The 16,273-nt window shown below is 37.5% G+C and overlaps 1 protein-coding gene across 9 annotated transcripts in view; it reads right to left on the bottom strand.

Moving 5' to 3' along the window:
• The window catches only part of TDRD3 (tudor domain containing 3), a 182,497-nt gene that overhangs the window by 90,351 nt on the left and 75,873 nt on the right, over nt 1–16,273 (bottom strand). For all 9 annotated transcript variants that reach the window (XR_014820057.1, XR_014820054.1, XR_014820058.1 and 6 more), the window contains exons 4-5: nt 14,391–14,551; nt 1,893–2,034 (exon numbers count right to left, since the gene is read on the bottom strand). Coding sequence is in view for 5 of the 9 variants with exons in the window: in XM_013980575.3 (XP_013836029.2) it covers nt 1,893–2,034; nt 14,391–14,551 (303 nt within the window). In the remaining 4 variants the exon portion in view is untranslated. The remainder of the gene's footprint in view (nt 1–1,892; nt 2,035–14,390; nt 14,552–16,273) is intronic.

Below are 16,273 nucleotides of genomic sequence, written 5' to 3'. Positions count from 1 at the left end.
GAATGAGTACTAAGGAATACAAAATGTGCCTAAATTTCCTTAACTACTTACATCCCAAACAAAGGCACTTTCAAACTAAGAAAAAATTTTAAAGTATCTTAAAATACCAAAAGCTTGAAATATTGCTAGGCCCCATAGCTCACTTTAGACCACAGACAAAATCTGAGAGTGGCACAAGAATATGAATTCTAATTCAAAGAATAATTAGCTTTTTGTGCTTGTAATTCATTGATTTCACAATTACTTGTTATGTTTATTTCACTTAAGACTCAAGGCCACCACTTTGGAGATAAAGGCTCAGAGCCATCATCTGATTATAAAATAAGTTTAATAGTTCTTAAAGCCTTTTTTCTGATCCATATGGACGTAACCCTCTATTATAAGCCTGGTAGGTAGACTACATGACATAAAGATGCAAAAGCCCAGCTCAAGACCTACACATTGTTCAACAAGTATTTGTAGAATTGAATAAAGATGATTCAAATAAGAACTCTAACGTCAAAAAGTTTACAATCTATTAAAGGAGATAAGGAATAAATATAGTATTAGTGCTAGGTAAAAGTAATATGCTTCTTAATACGAATAAAGTGTTCCAAGAATTCAAAGAAAGAGTAAATATTTCACCATGTGAAAAAGCAAGCATTTGATTTGAGTCTAAAAGCAAGGGGACACTATGGCTATGCAGAGAGAAAAAATAAGATGAATGCATTTGTGGGAAAACCTTAACTGAAGAAAGCATAGAGAATCAAAGAAAGAGTAAGTAGTTCCATTTGGCTAGCATAAAAATTTATGTGAAAAAATTAAAGAAAGTTGAAAAGGTAAACTGGAACTAGGGCTAGATTATTAAAGGCCTTGAATCCAAGATAAGGTATTTAAAATAAAAGCAGGGTGTGGCATGGTCTGAATTATCCTGAAGATAAGCTGGCAGAAGGACAATAAGTTAGAAGATGGAAAAATGTTCCTGTTGTGGCTCAAGGAGTTAAGGACCTTACATTGTCTCTATGAGGATGCGGATTTGATCCCTGGCCTTGCTTAGTAGGTTAAGGATCTCGTGTTGCCACAAGTTGCACATGTTGCAGATGTGGCTCAGATCTGGTGTTGCTGTGGCTGTGGCACGGGCCTCAGCTGCAGCTCTGATTCCCAGCTCAGGCGCTTCTATATGCTGCATGTACGTCACTACAAAGAAAAAAATAAAAAGAAAGAAAAAGAAAGAATATGTGGTAAAACCAGTTAAGAGGTTACTGCATGTAGTCCAAGAAAGAGACTTAAAACAATAGTAACAGCAGTGGGACTTGAAAGCCAGGGACTGATAAATGATCTGCTGCAGATCAATAGAACTGGTGGCCAGAAGCAAAGTAGAAGAACCATTACTGGATAATCTAGATGACTAGAAGCATAAAGACATTGATAACAGAAATGGTGAAAACATCAAATAATGTGATTAGAAGGCAAATGGAACAAGAACCTTTTCATTACAGTGAAATACTCATTTGCTTTCACTTGTACCTGTATATACAGATGAGACAAATATTCATACATTATTCATACATATGCACATTTTTTTTCTGCAGAAAGAATTATATACAGATACATTACATATAGCTTATAACTGGCATCTTGGCAGTTTTGAAAACTTGTCAGTAAAGAATGACTTTTAAAATATGTAATAAATTGTAACAAATAGTGAAAAATGACACCTGCTTTAAGAGAACAATATATTTAAACAAAGGTAGACAGTCTCTGTAAAGATCACTGAGTTGAGTTCTACTCAACTCTGGCATTAAAGACTAATTTTACTATTCATTATAGGAAGATCTCCTTAAAATAGTGAATACAATAAAAAGAGTGTAATGTTTTAAAAGTTCAAACCATTTTTCTTAGTTTATACTTACTCTCTGTAACTCCCATTTCTCAATAAGGTGTTCCACTTCACCGCCAAGAACTGTGGTATTAGAATCATTCAAGAGCAGAAATCCATTTTTTATATCCACAAGGCCTGAAAGCTTAACTTTAGTTCCAGGTGGTGTGTTTAGGCTAAAGCAAAGGAAAAAAAGAGTTAAAACACACTGAAGTTCTTGCTCTAAAGTGGAATTCAGTCTCATACTATGACCTAGTAAAATTCTTCAAAATGCCCTGACATGAAAACTATTTTTCAGGTGGCTTGCTAAATAGTGTGAATAAGTCATCAGGGAGGAAGTCAGAAGACAAGGTTTAAGATTATCATTTTCTACCTTAATTTTTTTCCACATGTAAAAACATATGGATAATAAAAATCACACCATAAATCTGTGGTGAAGAAAAATAGAATAAAAGATCTGAAAGTACTTTTTCAACTATGCCATGCTATATAAATGTAAGTTTTACCCTTTTTTCCCCCCTCTGAGCTTTGACTGCATATTGCAAAGACATACTGTTATAAAACTAAATTTCAATACAGAAAATATATCAAACCAGGAAAAATCCTAAACATTTAACATTTATAGGAGCTCCTATAATCCACACAAAATAATGTTCTTTTAAAACTATCCAGTTAAAGAACAAATGAGAGTTATTTACTATAAAGCATACTGACTTCAAAAGGATTTTTCCATAACATGTTAACATTATCAGATTTGAAGCAGACATTGTTATACCACGACCCCTTTTACAAAAGCCAGAGAAAAGATGTTTATTCCAATCTTGATAAAGGAAACAATGGAAGAAATCCATTTTATCACACAGGTTTATTCAAAAGTAAAAGCATGGAGTTCCCGTCGTGGCGCAGTGGTTAACGAATCCGACTAGGAACCATGAGGTTGCAGGTTCAGTCCCTGCTCTTGCTCAGTGGGTTAAGGATCCGGCGTTGCCGTGAGCTGTGGTGTAGGTTGCAGACGCGGCTCGGATCCAGCGTTGCTGTGGCTCTGGTGTAGGCTGGTGGCTACAGCTCCGATTCAACCCCTAGCCTGGGAACCTCCATATGCCGAGGGAGCGGCCCAAGAAATAGCAAAAAAAGACAAAAAAAAAAAAAAAGTAAAAGCACATATAGAAGCCCCTTCCCATCTCTTCACACATACAGCAAGGGCTAAAGTACTCTAAATGGAATAAAGATGATACTAAAACACTTAGGATAAATTAGAAAATCATGCTGCAAGTTTTAAACTATCACATTTTTAAAAGCTCATAAAATTCACCATGTGCTGTTCAGTGCACTAGCAAATCAATGAAAGCATCAGTATTTCTGGTCTATTTTGAAGAAAGATGGTTGATGAAATGGTTATCAACAAGGAATAAAATACGTCTTTTTAAGGTTTCAAAGACCCTATACAGAGTAAGCTATTATCTGCTACAAACTATTGTGAGGACTGAAGCTTAATCATTCCTAGTCATCATATGTGACTTATACAACAAGTAGTCATGGGCAACCATGCCTAACATAATTCTTAAGTAAAAAGCTGTGTGGTAGTAAAGGCAGTAAACTTATCACGATGTTTACCAAACTTCAAGATCAGCGAGCACCTAAATACAGTTATACTAAGTGAAGTCTTTCCCAATTCTAGGTAATCAGCAGAACCAGATTTTCATAAATCTATAGTCATAATTTAGAAGTTAAAAAAAAAGCACCAAGGATGCTATATTCTTTACCTCTAAAGAAATTATTAATGAATTATATAATTTACATAAGATCAATGTGTGTTCTTTAAAACTATTTTTGGCCAACAATTTCTAACATATTGGTAATATTGGAAAATGTAAAAAACACAAATTTTACATAAAGATAAAAAGCTACATAAGGCCTTAAAAAATGGGAAGCAAATTTACAGGGGCACTTAAATTTTGGTAATATAACTTTAAAACTAAAATATAATCTGAAAGCAGGTAATGATCTAATTTTTATGTAAAATCTCTATGCCTTTCCCAAACTCTTTCTCTAATACGTTAAGAGGCAACTTATCTCCTAAAAACAACAAAATTCACAACTAAAGACTGAGCACTCTTCACCCAAATAAACTGGAAACCTCAAAAAAGATATCTTACTCCAGAAAAAAAGAGGAGGCCACAAAAAGAGGTAGGAGCGGCGATTTTGTGATATAAACAACCCCATACCTCCTGGGTGGGAAGATCCACAGACTAAAAACTAACTGGTTCACAGAGACTCACCTACAGGAGTGAGAGTTCTGAGCCACACATCAAACACTCACATGTGGGGATCTGACATGGGGAGAAAGAGCCCCTGGAGCATCTGGCATTGAAGGCCAGTGGGGCTTGTGTGAAGGAGCTCCACGGGACTAGGGGAAATGGAGACCCCGTTCTTAAAAGGTACACACAGACTTTTACGTGCACTGGGTCCCAGGGCAAAGCAAAGTCTCCATGGGAATCTGAGTCAAACCTGACTGCAGTACTTGGAGGACATCCTGGGAAAACAGGGGTGAACATGACTTCTTGTGAGGGAAGGACATTGGAAGCAAAGCACTTGGGATTATTCAGCAGCATGCCTTTCTCTGGAGGTGGCCATTTTGGGAAAATCTGGTCCCACCCATCAGTCAGGTGCTGAGAAGTCCCAGGGCAAACAAAAACCCAGGTGGGATCACAGCCCTGCCCCTCAGTAAACAGGCTACCTAACAACCCCTCAGGCACACAGCTGCCTCTAAACCCATCCAGAGACTAAGCCCCACCCACCAGAGGGATTAGAAGCAGCTCCACCTACCAGTGGGCAGGCATCAGACCCTCCCAGCAGGAAGCCTACAGCAAGCACCCCATACTGACTTCAGTCACAGGGGGGCAGTCATCAGAAATAAAAGAGGCAGAGTTCCTGTCATGGCGCAGTGGTTAACGAATCCGACTAGGAACCATGAGGTTGCAGGTTCAGTCCCTGCCCTTGCTCAGTGGGTTAACGATCCGGTGTTGCCGTGAGCTGTGGTGTAGGTTGCAGACTCGGCTCGGATCCTGCGTTGCTGTGGCTGTGGCGTAGGCCAGTGGCTACAGCTCTGATTCAACCCCTAGCCTGGGAACCTCCATATGCCGCGGGAGCGGCCCAAGAAATAGCAACAACAACAACAACAACAACAAAAAAGAAATAAAAGAGGCTACAATTCTACTCTCTGTAAAAAGGTCACCACACCAAAAACCTATAAAAATGAAAAGACAGAGAACTATAACTCAGATGAGGAAGAAAGGAAAAACCCCAGAAAAACAGCTAAGCCATGAGGAGATTCTCAGCCTCCAGGAAAAAGACTTTAGATAGTTGAAGCTGAAGATGATGTAAGACATTGGAAATAAACTGGAGGCAAAGATGGATAACTTACAGGAAACACTGAGCAAAGAGATACAAGATATAAAACTTAAACAAGAAGAGATGCAAAATATAATAACTGAAATAAAAAATTCACTAGAGGACTTCCCGTGTGGCTCACAACATAACTACTCAGCGTTGCTTCTACAGTGGCTGTGGCTCGACCCCTAGCCTGGGAACTTCCATATGCCGCAGGTGCGGCCACTTGTTTAAAAAAAAAAAAAAAAAATTACCAGAAGCAGCTAACAGCAGAATACATGAGGCAGAAGAATGAATAAGCAAGGTGGAGGACAGATTAGTGGAAATTACGGATGCAGAACAGAAAAGAGAAAAAAGACTGAAAAGAAATGAGGAGAGTCTCAGAGAACTCTGGGACAAAGTTAAATGCACCAACATTCATATTATAGGGGTGCCAGAAGAAGACAGAAAAAATATTCCAAAAGATAATAGCCAAAAACTTCCCTACCATGGGGAAGGAATCACTCACTCAAATCCAGGAAGCACAACCAGTACCATATAAAATAAACCCAAGGAGGAACACCCCGAGACACATACTAATCAAACTGAACAAAATTAAAGACAGAAAATCTTGAAAGCAGCTAGGGAGAAGAAATAAATAACATACAAGGGAACCCCAATAAGATTGTCAGCAGATTTTTCAGTAGAAACTCTGCAGGCCAGAAGGAAGTGGCATGATATAATTACGGTGATCAAAGGAAAAAACCTCCAACCAAGATTACTCTACCCAGCAAGGCTCTCTCGTTCAGATTTGAAGGAGAAATCAAAACCTTCACAGATAAGCAAAAACTGAGAGAATTCAGCAACACTAAACCAGTCTTACAAGAAATACTAAAGGAACTTCTCTAGGCAGAAAAGAACAAGAGAAGAAGGAAAGAAAAAAGAGCAGCAAAAACAAATCCAAAGCAATTAATAAAATGGCAATAAGAACATACATATCAATAATTACCTTAAATGTGAATGGACTAGACACCCCAACCAAAAGACAAAGACTGGCTGAATGGATTCAAAAACAAGACCCACATATATGCTCTCTTCAAGAGACCCATTTCACTTCTAGGGACACATACAAATTGAAAGTAAGAGGATGGAAGAAAACATTTCATGCAAACGGGGATCAAAAGAAAGCTGGAGTAGCAATACTCACATCAGACAAAATAGACTTTAAAATGAAAAATATTTTAAGGGACAAGGAAGATCATTACATAATGATCAAAGGATCAAACCAAGAAGATGATAAAACAATTTTAAATATCTATGCACCCAACATAGGTTCACCACAATATATAAGGAAACTGCTAACGACCTTAAAAGGACAAATCGACAATAACACAATCATAGTGGGGGACTTTAACACCCCACTTATAGCAATGGACAGATCATCCAGACAGAAAATCAATAAGGAAACACAGGCCCTGAATGATGCATTAAACCAGATGGACTTAATAGATATTTATAGGACATTCCATCCAAAAACAACAGAATACACATTCTTATCCAGTGCACATGCAACATTCTCTAAGAATGAACATATCCTGGCTACAAATCCAACCTCAGTACCTTTAAGAAAATTGAAATCATATCAAGCATCTTCTCCGACCATGACACTATGTGACTGGAAATTAACAACAAGAAAAAAACTGCAAAAAACACAAACACGTGGAGACTAAACAACATGCTACTAAACAACAAATGGACCACTGAAGAAATCAAAGAGGAAATTTTAAAATACCTATCAGCAAATAACAACAAAGATATGACACTCCAAATGGGATGCAGCAAAAGCCGTTTTAAGAGGAAAGTTCATAGCAATGCAAGCCCACCTCAGGAAATAAGAAAAAGCTCAAATAAACCAGCTAACTTTACATCTAAAGCAATGAGAGAGAGAAGAGCAGACAAGAACTAAAGTTAGTAGAAGGAAAGAAATCATAAAGATCAGAGCAGAAATCAATGAAATAGAAATGAACAAAACCTTAGAAAAGATCAATGAAATGAAAAGCTGGTTCTTCGAAAAGATCAATAAAATTGATAAACCCCTAGCCAGACTTATCAAGCAAAAAAGAGAGAGGACTCAAATCAATAAAATTAGAAACGAAAAAGGAGAGGTAACAACGGACATCACAGAAATACAAAGGATCATAAGAGACTACTATATGCAACTATATGTCAATAAAATGGAAAACCTAGAAGAAATGGAAAAATTCTTAGAAAAGTACAACCTTCCAAGACTAAACCAAGACGAAATAGAACAGATGAATGGACCCATCACAAGAACTGAAATTGAAACTGTGATTTAAAAACTTTCAACAAACAAAAGTCCAGGACTAGATGGCTTCATAGGGGAATTCTATCAAACATTTAGAGAAGAGCTAACACCTATTCTTCTGAAATTATTTCAAAAAATTACAGAGGAAGGTATTCTTCTAAACTCATTCTATGAGGCCACCATCACCATATCAAAACCAGACAAAGATACCGCAAAAAAAGAAAACTACAGGCCAATATCACTGATGAACATCAATGCAAAAATCCTCAACAAAATCCTAGCAAACCACATCCAACAATACATTAAAAGGATTATACATCATGATCAAGTGGGATTTATCCCAGGGATGCAAGGGTTCTTCAATATCTGCAAATCCATCAATGTGATACACCACATTAACAAACTGAAGAATCAAAACCATATGATCCTCTCAATAGACACAGAAAAAGCCTTTGACAAAATTCAACACCAATTTCTGATAAAAACCCTTCAGAAAGTGGGTATAACGGGAACCTATCTCAACATGATAAAGGCCAAATATGAGAAACCTACAGTAAACATCATTCTCAATGGTGAAAAGCTGAAAGAATTCCCGCTGAGATCAGGAACAAGACAAGGATGTCCACTCTCACCGCTTCTCTTCAACATAGTTCTGGAAGTCCTAGCCACAGCAATCAGAGAAGTAAAAGAAATAAAAGGAATCCATATTGGAAAGGAAGAAGTAAAACTATCACTATTTGCAGATGACAAGATACTATACCTAGAGAATCCTAAAGACTCTACCAGAAAACTGTTAGAGCTCATCCATGAATTTGGCAAAGTCGCAGGATACAAAATTAATTCACAGAAATCGAAGGCATTTCTATACACTAACAATGAAAGAGCGGAAAATGAAATTAGGGAAGCAATCCCGTTTACCATCACATCCAAAAGAATAAAATACCTAGGAGTAAACCTACCTAAAGAGACAAAAGACACTGATGAAAGAAATCAAAGATGACACAAATACATGGAAAGATATACCATGCTCATGGATTGGAAGAGTTAATATATTCAAAATGACTATACTACCTAAGGCAATCTACAGATTCAATGCAATCCCTATCAAATTACCAAGGACTTTTTTCACAGAACTTGAACAAAATATTTTAAAGTTTGTTTGGAAGCACAAAAGACCCAGCACAGCCAAAGACATCCTGAAAAAGAAAAATGGAGCTGGAGGAATCAGGCTCCCCCACTTCAGACTATACTACAAAGCAACAGTCCTCAAAACCATATGGTACTGGCACAAAGACAGACATATAGATCAGTGGAACAGGATAGAAAGCACAGAATTCAACCCACGCACCTACAGCCAACTCATCTGTGACAAAGGAGGCAAACACGTACAATGGAGGAAGGACAGCTTGTTCAGTAAGTGGTGCTGGGAAAACTGGACAGCCACATGGAAAAGAATGAAATTAGAACACTCCCTAACACCATACACAAAAATAAACTCCAAATGGATTAAAGACCTAGATATAAGACCAGACACTACAAAACTCTTAGAGGAAAACATAGGCCAAACACTCTCTGACATAAACGACAGCAACATCTTCTCAGATCCACCTCTTAGAGTAATGACAATAAAAACAAAAATAAACAAATGGGACCTAATCAAACTTCAAAGTTTCTGCACAGCAAAGGACACTCTAAACAAAACGAAAAGATAACCCACAGAATGGGAGAAAATCTTTGCAACTGAATCAACTGACAAGGGATTGATCTCCAAAATTTACAAACAACTTCTGCACCTCCATACCAAAAAAACAAACAACCCCATTCAAAAATGGGCAGAAGATCTAAACAGACAGTTCTCCAAAGAAGACATACAGATGGCAGAGAAACACATGAAAAGTTGTTCAACATCACTCATTATTAGAGAAATGCAAATCACTAATGAGATACTACCTTACACCAGCCAGAATGGCCATCATCCAAAAGTCTACAAACACTAAGTGCTGGAGAGGGTGTGGAGAAAAAGGAACCCTAGTACACTGTTGGTGGGACTGTCAATTGGTGCAACCACTGTAGAAAGCAGTATGGAGATGCCTCAGAAAACTAAACATAGAACTACCATTTGATACAGCTATCCCACTCCTGGGCATCTACCCAGAGAAAACCACAACTTGCAAAGACACAGGTACTCCAATGTTCATTGCAGCACTATTTACAATAGCCAAGACATGGAAACAACCTAAATGTCCATTGACAGAGGAGTGGATCCAGAAGATGTGGTACATATACACAATGGAATATTACTCAGCCATCAAAAAGAACGAAATACCAGCATTTTTGCAACATGGATGGACCTAGAAACTATCATGCTAAGTGAAGTCAGCCATACAATGAGACACCAACATCAAATGCTTTCACTGACATGGGGAATCTGAAAAAAGGACAGACGGAACTTCTTTGCACAACAGATGCTGACTCACAGACACTGAAAAACTTATGGTCTCTGGAGGAGACAGTTTGGGGGGTGGGGGGATGTGCTTGGGCTGTGGGATGGAAATCCTGTGATTTCAGATTGTTATGATCATTATACAACTACAGATGTGACAAATTTATTTGAGTAATAAAAAAAATAAAAAATAAAATACAATAAGAAAAGGGAGATTAAAAAAATAATAGGTTAAGAGGAAAAAGATGTCAAATTATTTGAAGCTGGACATACAATTTCATTAGAATAACTGATCAAGAGTTCTAATCATCAAATTAAATTATAGCTCTATTTCCAGAAAAGAACAACTAGTGCTAAGATTTTAATACAATTTTTATTACATCACCTTCAGGGCCACAACTAACTCTTACTCAGCATATTTTGGTTTAATTACTACTGTATTGGCACCCCAAAGTATCTTTATTCTCCCTCATCAATGAAATTAAAAAAAAAAAAAAAAAAGGAAGTTCCTGTTGTGGCTCAGTGGTAACGAGCCTGACTAGTATCCATGAGGATGCAGGTTCTTATCCTTGCTCTTGCTCAGTGGGTCGGGGATCCAGCATTGACAATAGGTCGCAGACATGGCTCAGATCCTGCGTTGCTGTGGCTGTGGCACAGACAGGCAGCTGCAGCTCCAATTCTATCCCTAGCCTGGAAACTTCCATATGCTGTGGGTATGGCCCTAAAAACAAACAAACAAACCAAAAGAACAGAAAAAAATACAGTGAGAAGTGGGGCCAGAGGTAGAACAGATAAGTGGAAAGAAGCATCCCAAAGAAATACAATGCCCACTAGAGAAAACATTCTATATCAATTCCTGGTTTATCCTCTGTAGTGAGTTCTACTTCCTTCTAAAATAAACGCTTATTAACCAAACTTATTTTGAAAAGAGTCTTCCTATAACCACTATGGAAAACTGTATGGAAGTACCTCAGAAAACTATACATAGAACTATCATATGACCCAGCAATCCCACTCTTGGGCATATATCTGGACAAAACCTTCCTTGAAAAAGACACATGCACTCGCATGTTCACTGCAGCACTATTCTCAATAGCCAAGACATAGAAACAACCTAAATGTCCATCAACAGATGATTGGATTAAGAAGATGTGGTATAGAGACACAATGGAATACTACTCAGCCATAGAAAAGAACGGGGAGTTCCCACTGTGGCACAGTGGTTAACGAATCCCACTAAGAACCATGAGGTTGTGGGTTTGATTCCTGCTTTGCTCAGCCGGTTAAGGATCTGGCGTTGCCGTGAGCTGTGGTGTAGGTTGCAGATGCAGCTTGGATCCCGCATTGGTGTGGCTCTGGTGTAGGCCGGTGGCTACAGGTCTGATTCAACCCCTAGCCTTGGAACCTCCATATGCCACAGGAGCAGCCTAAGAAATGGCAAAAAGACAAAAAAAAAAGAAGAAAAGAACAAAATAATGCCATTTGCAGCAACATGGATGGAACTAGAGACTCACATACTAGTGAAGGAAGTGAGAAAGAGAAAGACAAATACATATTATCTCACTTATATCTGGAATCTAATATATGGCACAAATGAACCTTTCCACAGAAAAGAAGCTCATGGACTTGGAGAACAGACTTATGGTTGTGAAGGGGGAGGGGGAGGGAGTGGCTGGATTGGGAATTTGGGGTTAATAGATGCAAATTACTGCCTTTGGAATGGATAAGCAATGAGATCCTGCTGTATAGCACTGGGAATTATATCTAGTCACTTATGATGGAGCACGATAATGTGAGAAAAAGATAGTATACTTGTACGTGTAACTGGGTCACCATGCTGTACGGTAGAAATTTGACAGAACACTGTAAACCAGCTATAATGGAAAAATAAAAATCATTATTAAAAAAATTTTTTAAAAGTCTTCCAACAGACTTGTGGTTGCCAAGGGGCAGGAGGCAAGAGTGGGATGGATGGGGAGTTTGAGGTTAGTAGATGCAAACTATTACATTTAGAATGGATAATCAATATAGCTCAGGGAAATATATCCAGTTTCTTGGGATAGACCATAGGAGAAGACAAAGTAAGGAAATGTATAATGTGTGTGTGTGTGTGTGTGTGTGTGTGTGTGTGTGTGTGTGTGTGTGTGAGAGAGAGAGAGAGAGAGAGAGAGACTGGGTCATTTTGCTGTACAGCAGAAATTGGCACAACATTGTAAATCAACTATACTTTAATAATAATATAAAAAAGCTCCCAAATCTTTCACATGTGAGAACACTTCTATAAGATGTTTTTACAGCACCAAAAGTAGACATGCTACTTCAATGATGAGTGAATGAGAAAGTTGCAGTGATTTTTTTCAATTGTCAAACTGTAATGAATTCAACAAAAGAAAATAGTGGGCAGCATAAGGGATCCTCCTCTTGGGGCTAATCTTTTGTTTTCATTTACCTCAGAGAAATATATAGCAATAACATCAGAGAATGAGGAGTTCCTGCTGTAGCTCGGTGGTTAGTGATCCCGACCAGCATCCATGAGGACATGCGTTTGATCCCTGGCCTCGCTCGGTGGGTTAAGGATCTGGCATTGCCGTGACCTGTGGTGTAGGTCACAGACAAGGCTCAGATCCCAAATTGCTGTGGCTGTGGTGTATGCCAGCAGCTACAGCTCCAATTAGACCCTAGCCTGGGAACCTCCAATTGCCACGGGTGTGGCCCTAAGAAGACAAAAAGACCAAAAAATAAAATAAAATAAATGAATAAACTAAAAAATAGATAAATAAAATGAGAGAATGAACTATTATACGGCAAGTCTTCTTTCTTAGTCATCTATCTGTGAACTCCCTTAGAGGGGATCTGACTGAATTTGTTAAAGGAGGAAAGGCTATGTTTCTTTACAAAAGTAGGAATCCTTCTATTCTTCAAAAAGAAGACAACATAATCACAAAGTCAATATATTCCCCCTTTGTATATGCAAATCAACATTTCAGATGAACATATTATTTTCTAAGGAAGTAATAGATACTAGTTGAAAGAAAAAAAGAAATCACTGAATATTGCACACAAGGCCCCAACCTACCGCATTTCCTCCCACATACCACAATCCCAAATAACCCAGCTGGTCCAAATGGAACTTTTCAATCATCTGTTATCAGGGTACCAAGTCTTTTGCATATGTTATTCCCACTTTCATCTCTCTCTAACACCTATTCATATTCCTATTCCTTACTCCCCCCAGGTAGAGGCAATTTTCTGAACTCCTATTCATTTCAGTTGATGCATTTACTGTAATCTGTATGTTGTGTGCCTACCTCATTGTCATATAAGCTCCCTGGAGACAAAATCTAAATTCTTTTTACCTTTCTCCCTCCAGCACCAGATAAAGAGGCTGGAACACAGTGGATGCTAAATGCTTATTAAATGCTTGCTCAGGACAGAAGTATGGTCTAGGCTTTCACATTAAACGAAAAAGCTCAAAGGACTCTGCGCAGCAAACAGAAGCATATAAAATGACTAAGAATGGAGTTCCCGTCGTGGCTCAGTAGTTAACGAATCTGACTAGGAACCATGAGGTTGCAGATTCGATTCCTGGCCTGGCTCAGTGTGTTAAGGATCCAGTGTTGCCGTAAGCTGTGGTGTAGGTAACAGACGCGGCTCAGATCCCATGTTTCTGTGGCTCTGGTGTAGGCCAGTGGTTACAGCTCCGATTCGACCCCTAGCCTGGGAACCTCCATATGTCACGGGAAGCGGCCCTAGAAAAGGCAAAAAGACAAAAAAAAAAAAAAAAAAAAAGACTAAGAAAAGAAAGGGGGTGGGAGGGATGGTTACAACATCCAATGAAAATTCCCATCTCAGAAAACAGAGCTCAAACTGATCTAATGGGGTCACTGAGAACGAGACACTTTCCCGTCCTTCTTAGTGCTTTTCTTCATTCCAACAGGCATGATTCTAAAAGTCTCATAAAAATAGCCAAAATTTTTCCTTATGGAGTTCTTCCTCCTCTTAGAAACTGGGGTGACACACAAACCTCTCCAGCCTCAATCATTTTCCCCAAGAAAATTCATTCATCTATAAACTTTTCTATATCAATAAACTGTGACAGACACATCTGTCAAGGAGGGAACTGTAACATATTTAAAGAAACTGCTCTGGTAATTTTTAACAACCTAAAATTTAGTGATAAAATTAAAATAGTTACTTTTCTATTTTTATTAACACTGAAGCAAGAAGCAATTAACTCCATTTTAAGCTATTTTCTTTACAAATACAAACTTTATTCAGAATAACTAATATGCACTTTTAAGAATGCATTCCTTCTTTTCAAAGGTCTTCAAATCCATGGTGAATAGTACCTTTAAATACTCTATAACAAAAACACAAAATAAAGTACTAATTACCTTAATTTTGACATATAACTAAATTCTACTGCTGTGCAACTTATATGACCATCAGTCATCTGCAAACGCAGCATTCTCGGTGCAGCCTGAGATTCTTCATTATCCTTTGGTGCAGCAACATTGCGAATTTTTTGAATTTGCAAAACACATGGACCTTCAAGCTGCCAAAAAACAAAGGAATAAATATCACTTTCTAGCCACAGCTTTTTCATCTATAGTGTTTTTATTTTCCTTAATGGTTATACTTTATGATTTATAATGATAAGTAAGCTAAAAATTGTAACTGTTACATATATCAGGGTGGAGGTTTTTTTTGCATTTAAAGATTAAACTTCAAAAAGGTCTCCTGAAGAATTTTTTAATATATAATTCTGAATTCATCTTTAGAAAGTAACAAGAAATGAAAACTTTAGGAAAAAAAGTTATTTTTCTGGATTAAAGGTATATTAAATGACGTTTTTAGCCTTATGTGCTCTAAAGTGTTCACATATATCCCCCCTTTCCGACCATGTACATTAAGGAACTTCTAGAATTAAAGAACTTAGTAATTTTTTAAGGGACATCAATTTTACAGCAGCAGTTGAAAGGAATGCTTTCTGTTCAAAAAACATCAAGTTTAAAGTACACCCTCTTCTGGCAAAAATAAAGAATACAATACTCCAAAATTTTAACTATACAAAATCTAAGAAATGTGAGCTATACTTGACTTATTTTCACATTTTATTTTTAAATGAGTTTAAAATCTATTGCTATCCTATATGCACTAGCATTAAGGAGAAGAAATGTTCTTTCTAGTCATATTTCAGTCAAAGACAAAAATAAAATTGATGGACTAACTAGCTATTACAAGTTTTAATATAATGAAACGCTTATGGCATTATTGGGAAATAAGATCAAAATCTGCTTATGTGTCTGAAAAATAAGTTTAACATAAAGTGACACCTTCCATAGTATAAAATATATCTTTAAATAGTACCATGCTTACCAAAAAAAAAGTTACTCTTTATTATATCTCTATATCTCTATATGGCACCTCACTGGTTAGTTCACTTTCAATGTGTTGTAACCAACTGACTTTTACTTGTGTGCAATTAAATGGATATATAGATTATATTACCTAGTTTTAACAATTAATGATCACACAATGGACAAGTGGCTTTAAAAGATTCTGTCAAAGAAACACAAACTGAAGATAACACCAACAATGCAATCTCAGGGTAGGAACAGGATGATTTCTGCTGGTCTCTGACATCTGGCTGACCATGAGAACAAAAAGCTGCAAAATGCTAGGGAGAAACACCTGTTCCTAACTCCTGATTTTTCCGGGCAAGTAGTAAGTTTACTTATTTAATTACTCCAACTCCTGGCCTCTTCATCCCTTTTACTGGATCAAATAGTGGCCCTTCCAAAAGATATGTCCACCTGGAACCTGTAAACATAACCTATTTGGGAAAAAAGACTTGACATACCTAATAAAGGTCAGTAGCTAAAGATGAGATGATCCTGGATTATGTTAAATACAATGATGAGTGTCCTTAGAAGAAAAGAAGAAATAAACACAAAGACACTGGGTCTAAAGGCCATTGGGAATATGGAGGCAGAAACCTGAGTAGCCAAGGAACACCAGTGATTGCCGGCAGCTACAGGAAGCTATGAGAGGGGAATGAAACATACTCTCCTTCAGAGCTTCCAAAAAGAACCAACCCTGCTGACACCTTGATTTAAGACTCCTGGCCCACAGATTTGTGAAAGAATAAATTTCTATTATTTTATCCATTAAGTTTGTGGTAATTTGTTACAGAAGCCTCAGGAAACTAACACATCCATTTATGGAATGACAAGTGATTGGGAAGAATATAATGTATATTTTGGAATCATCCTCA

Source organism: Sus scrofa, chromosome 11 (genome assembly GCF_054392235.1).
Source record: "Sus scrofa isolate SSC_HxYL_T2T_F1_AM1 chromosome 11, Sscrofa_HxYL_maternal_Yorkshire_Landrace_v2.0, whole genome shotgun sequence".
Lineage (NCBI taxonomy): Eukaryota > Metazoa > Chordata > Mammalia > Artiodactyla > Suidae > Sus > Sus scrofa.
This window is presented reverse-complemented; position numbering and strand designations above follow the sequence as displayed.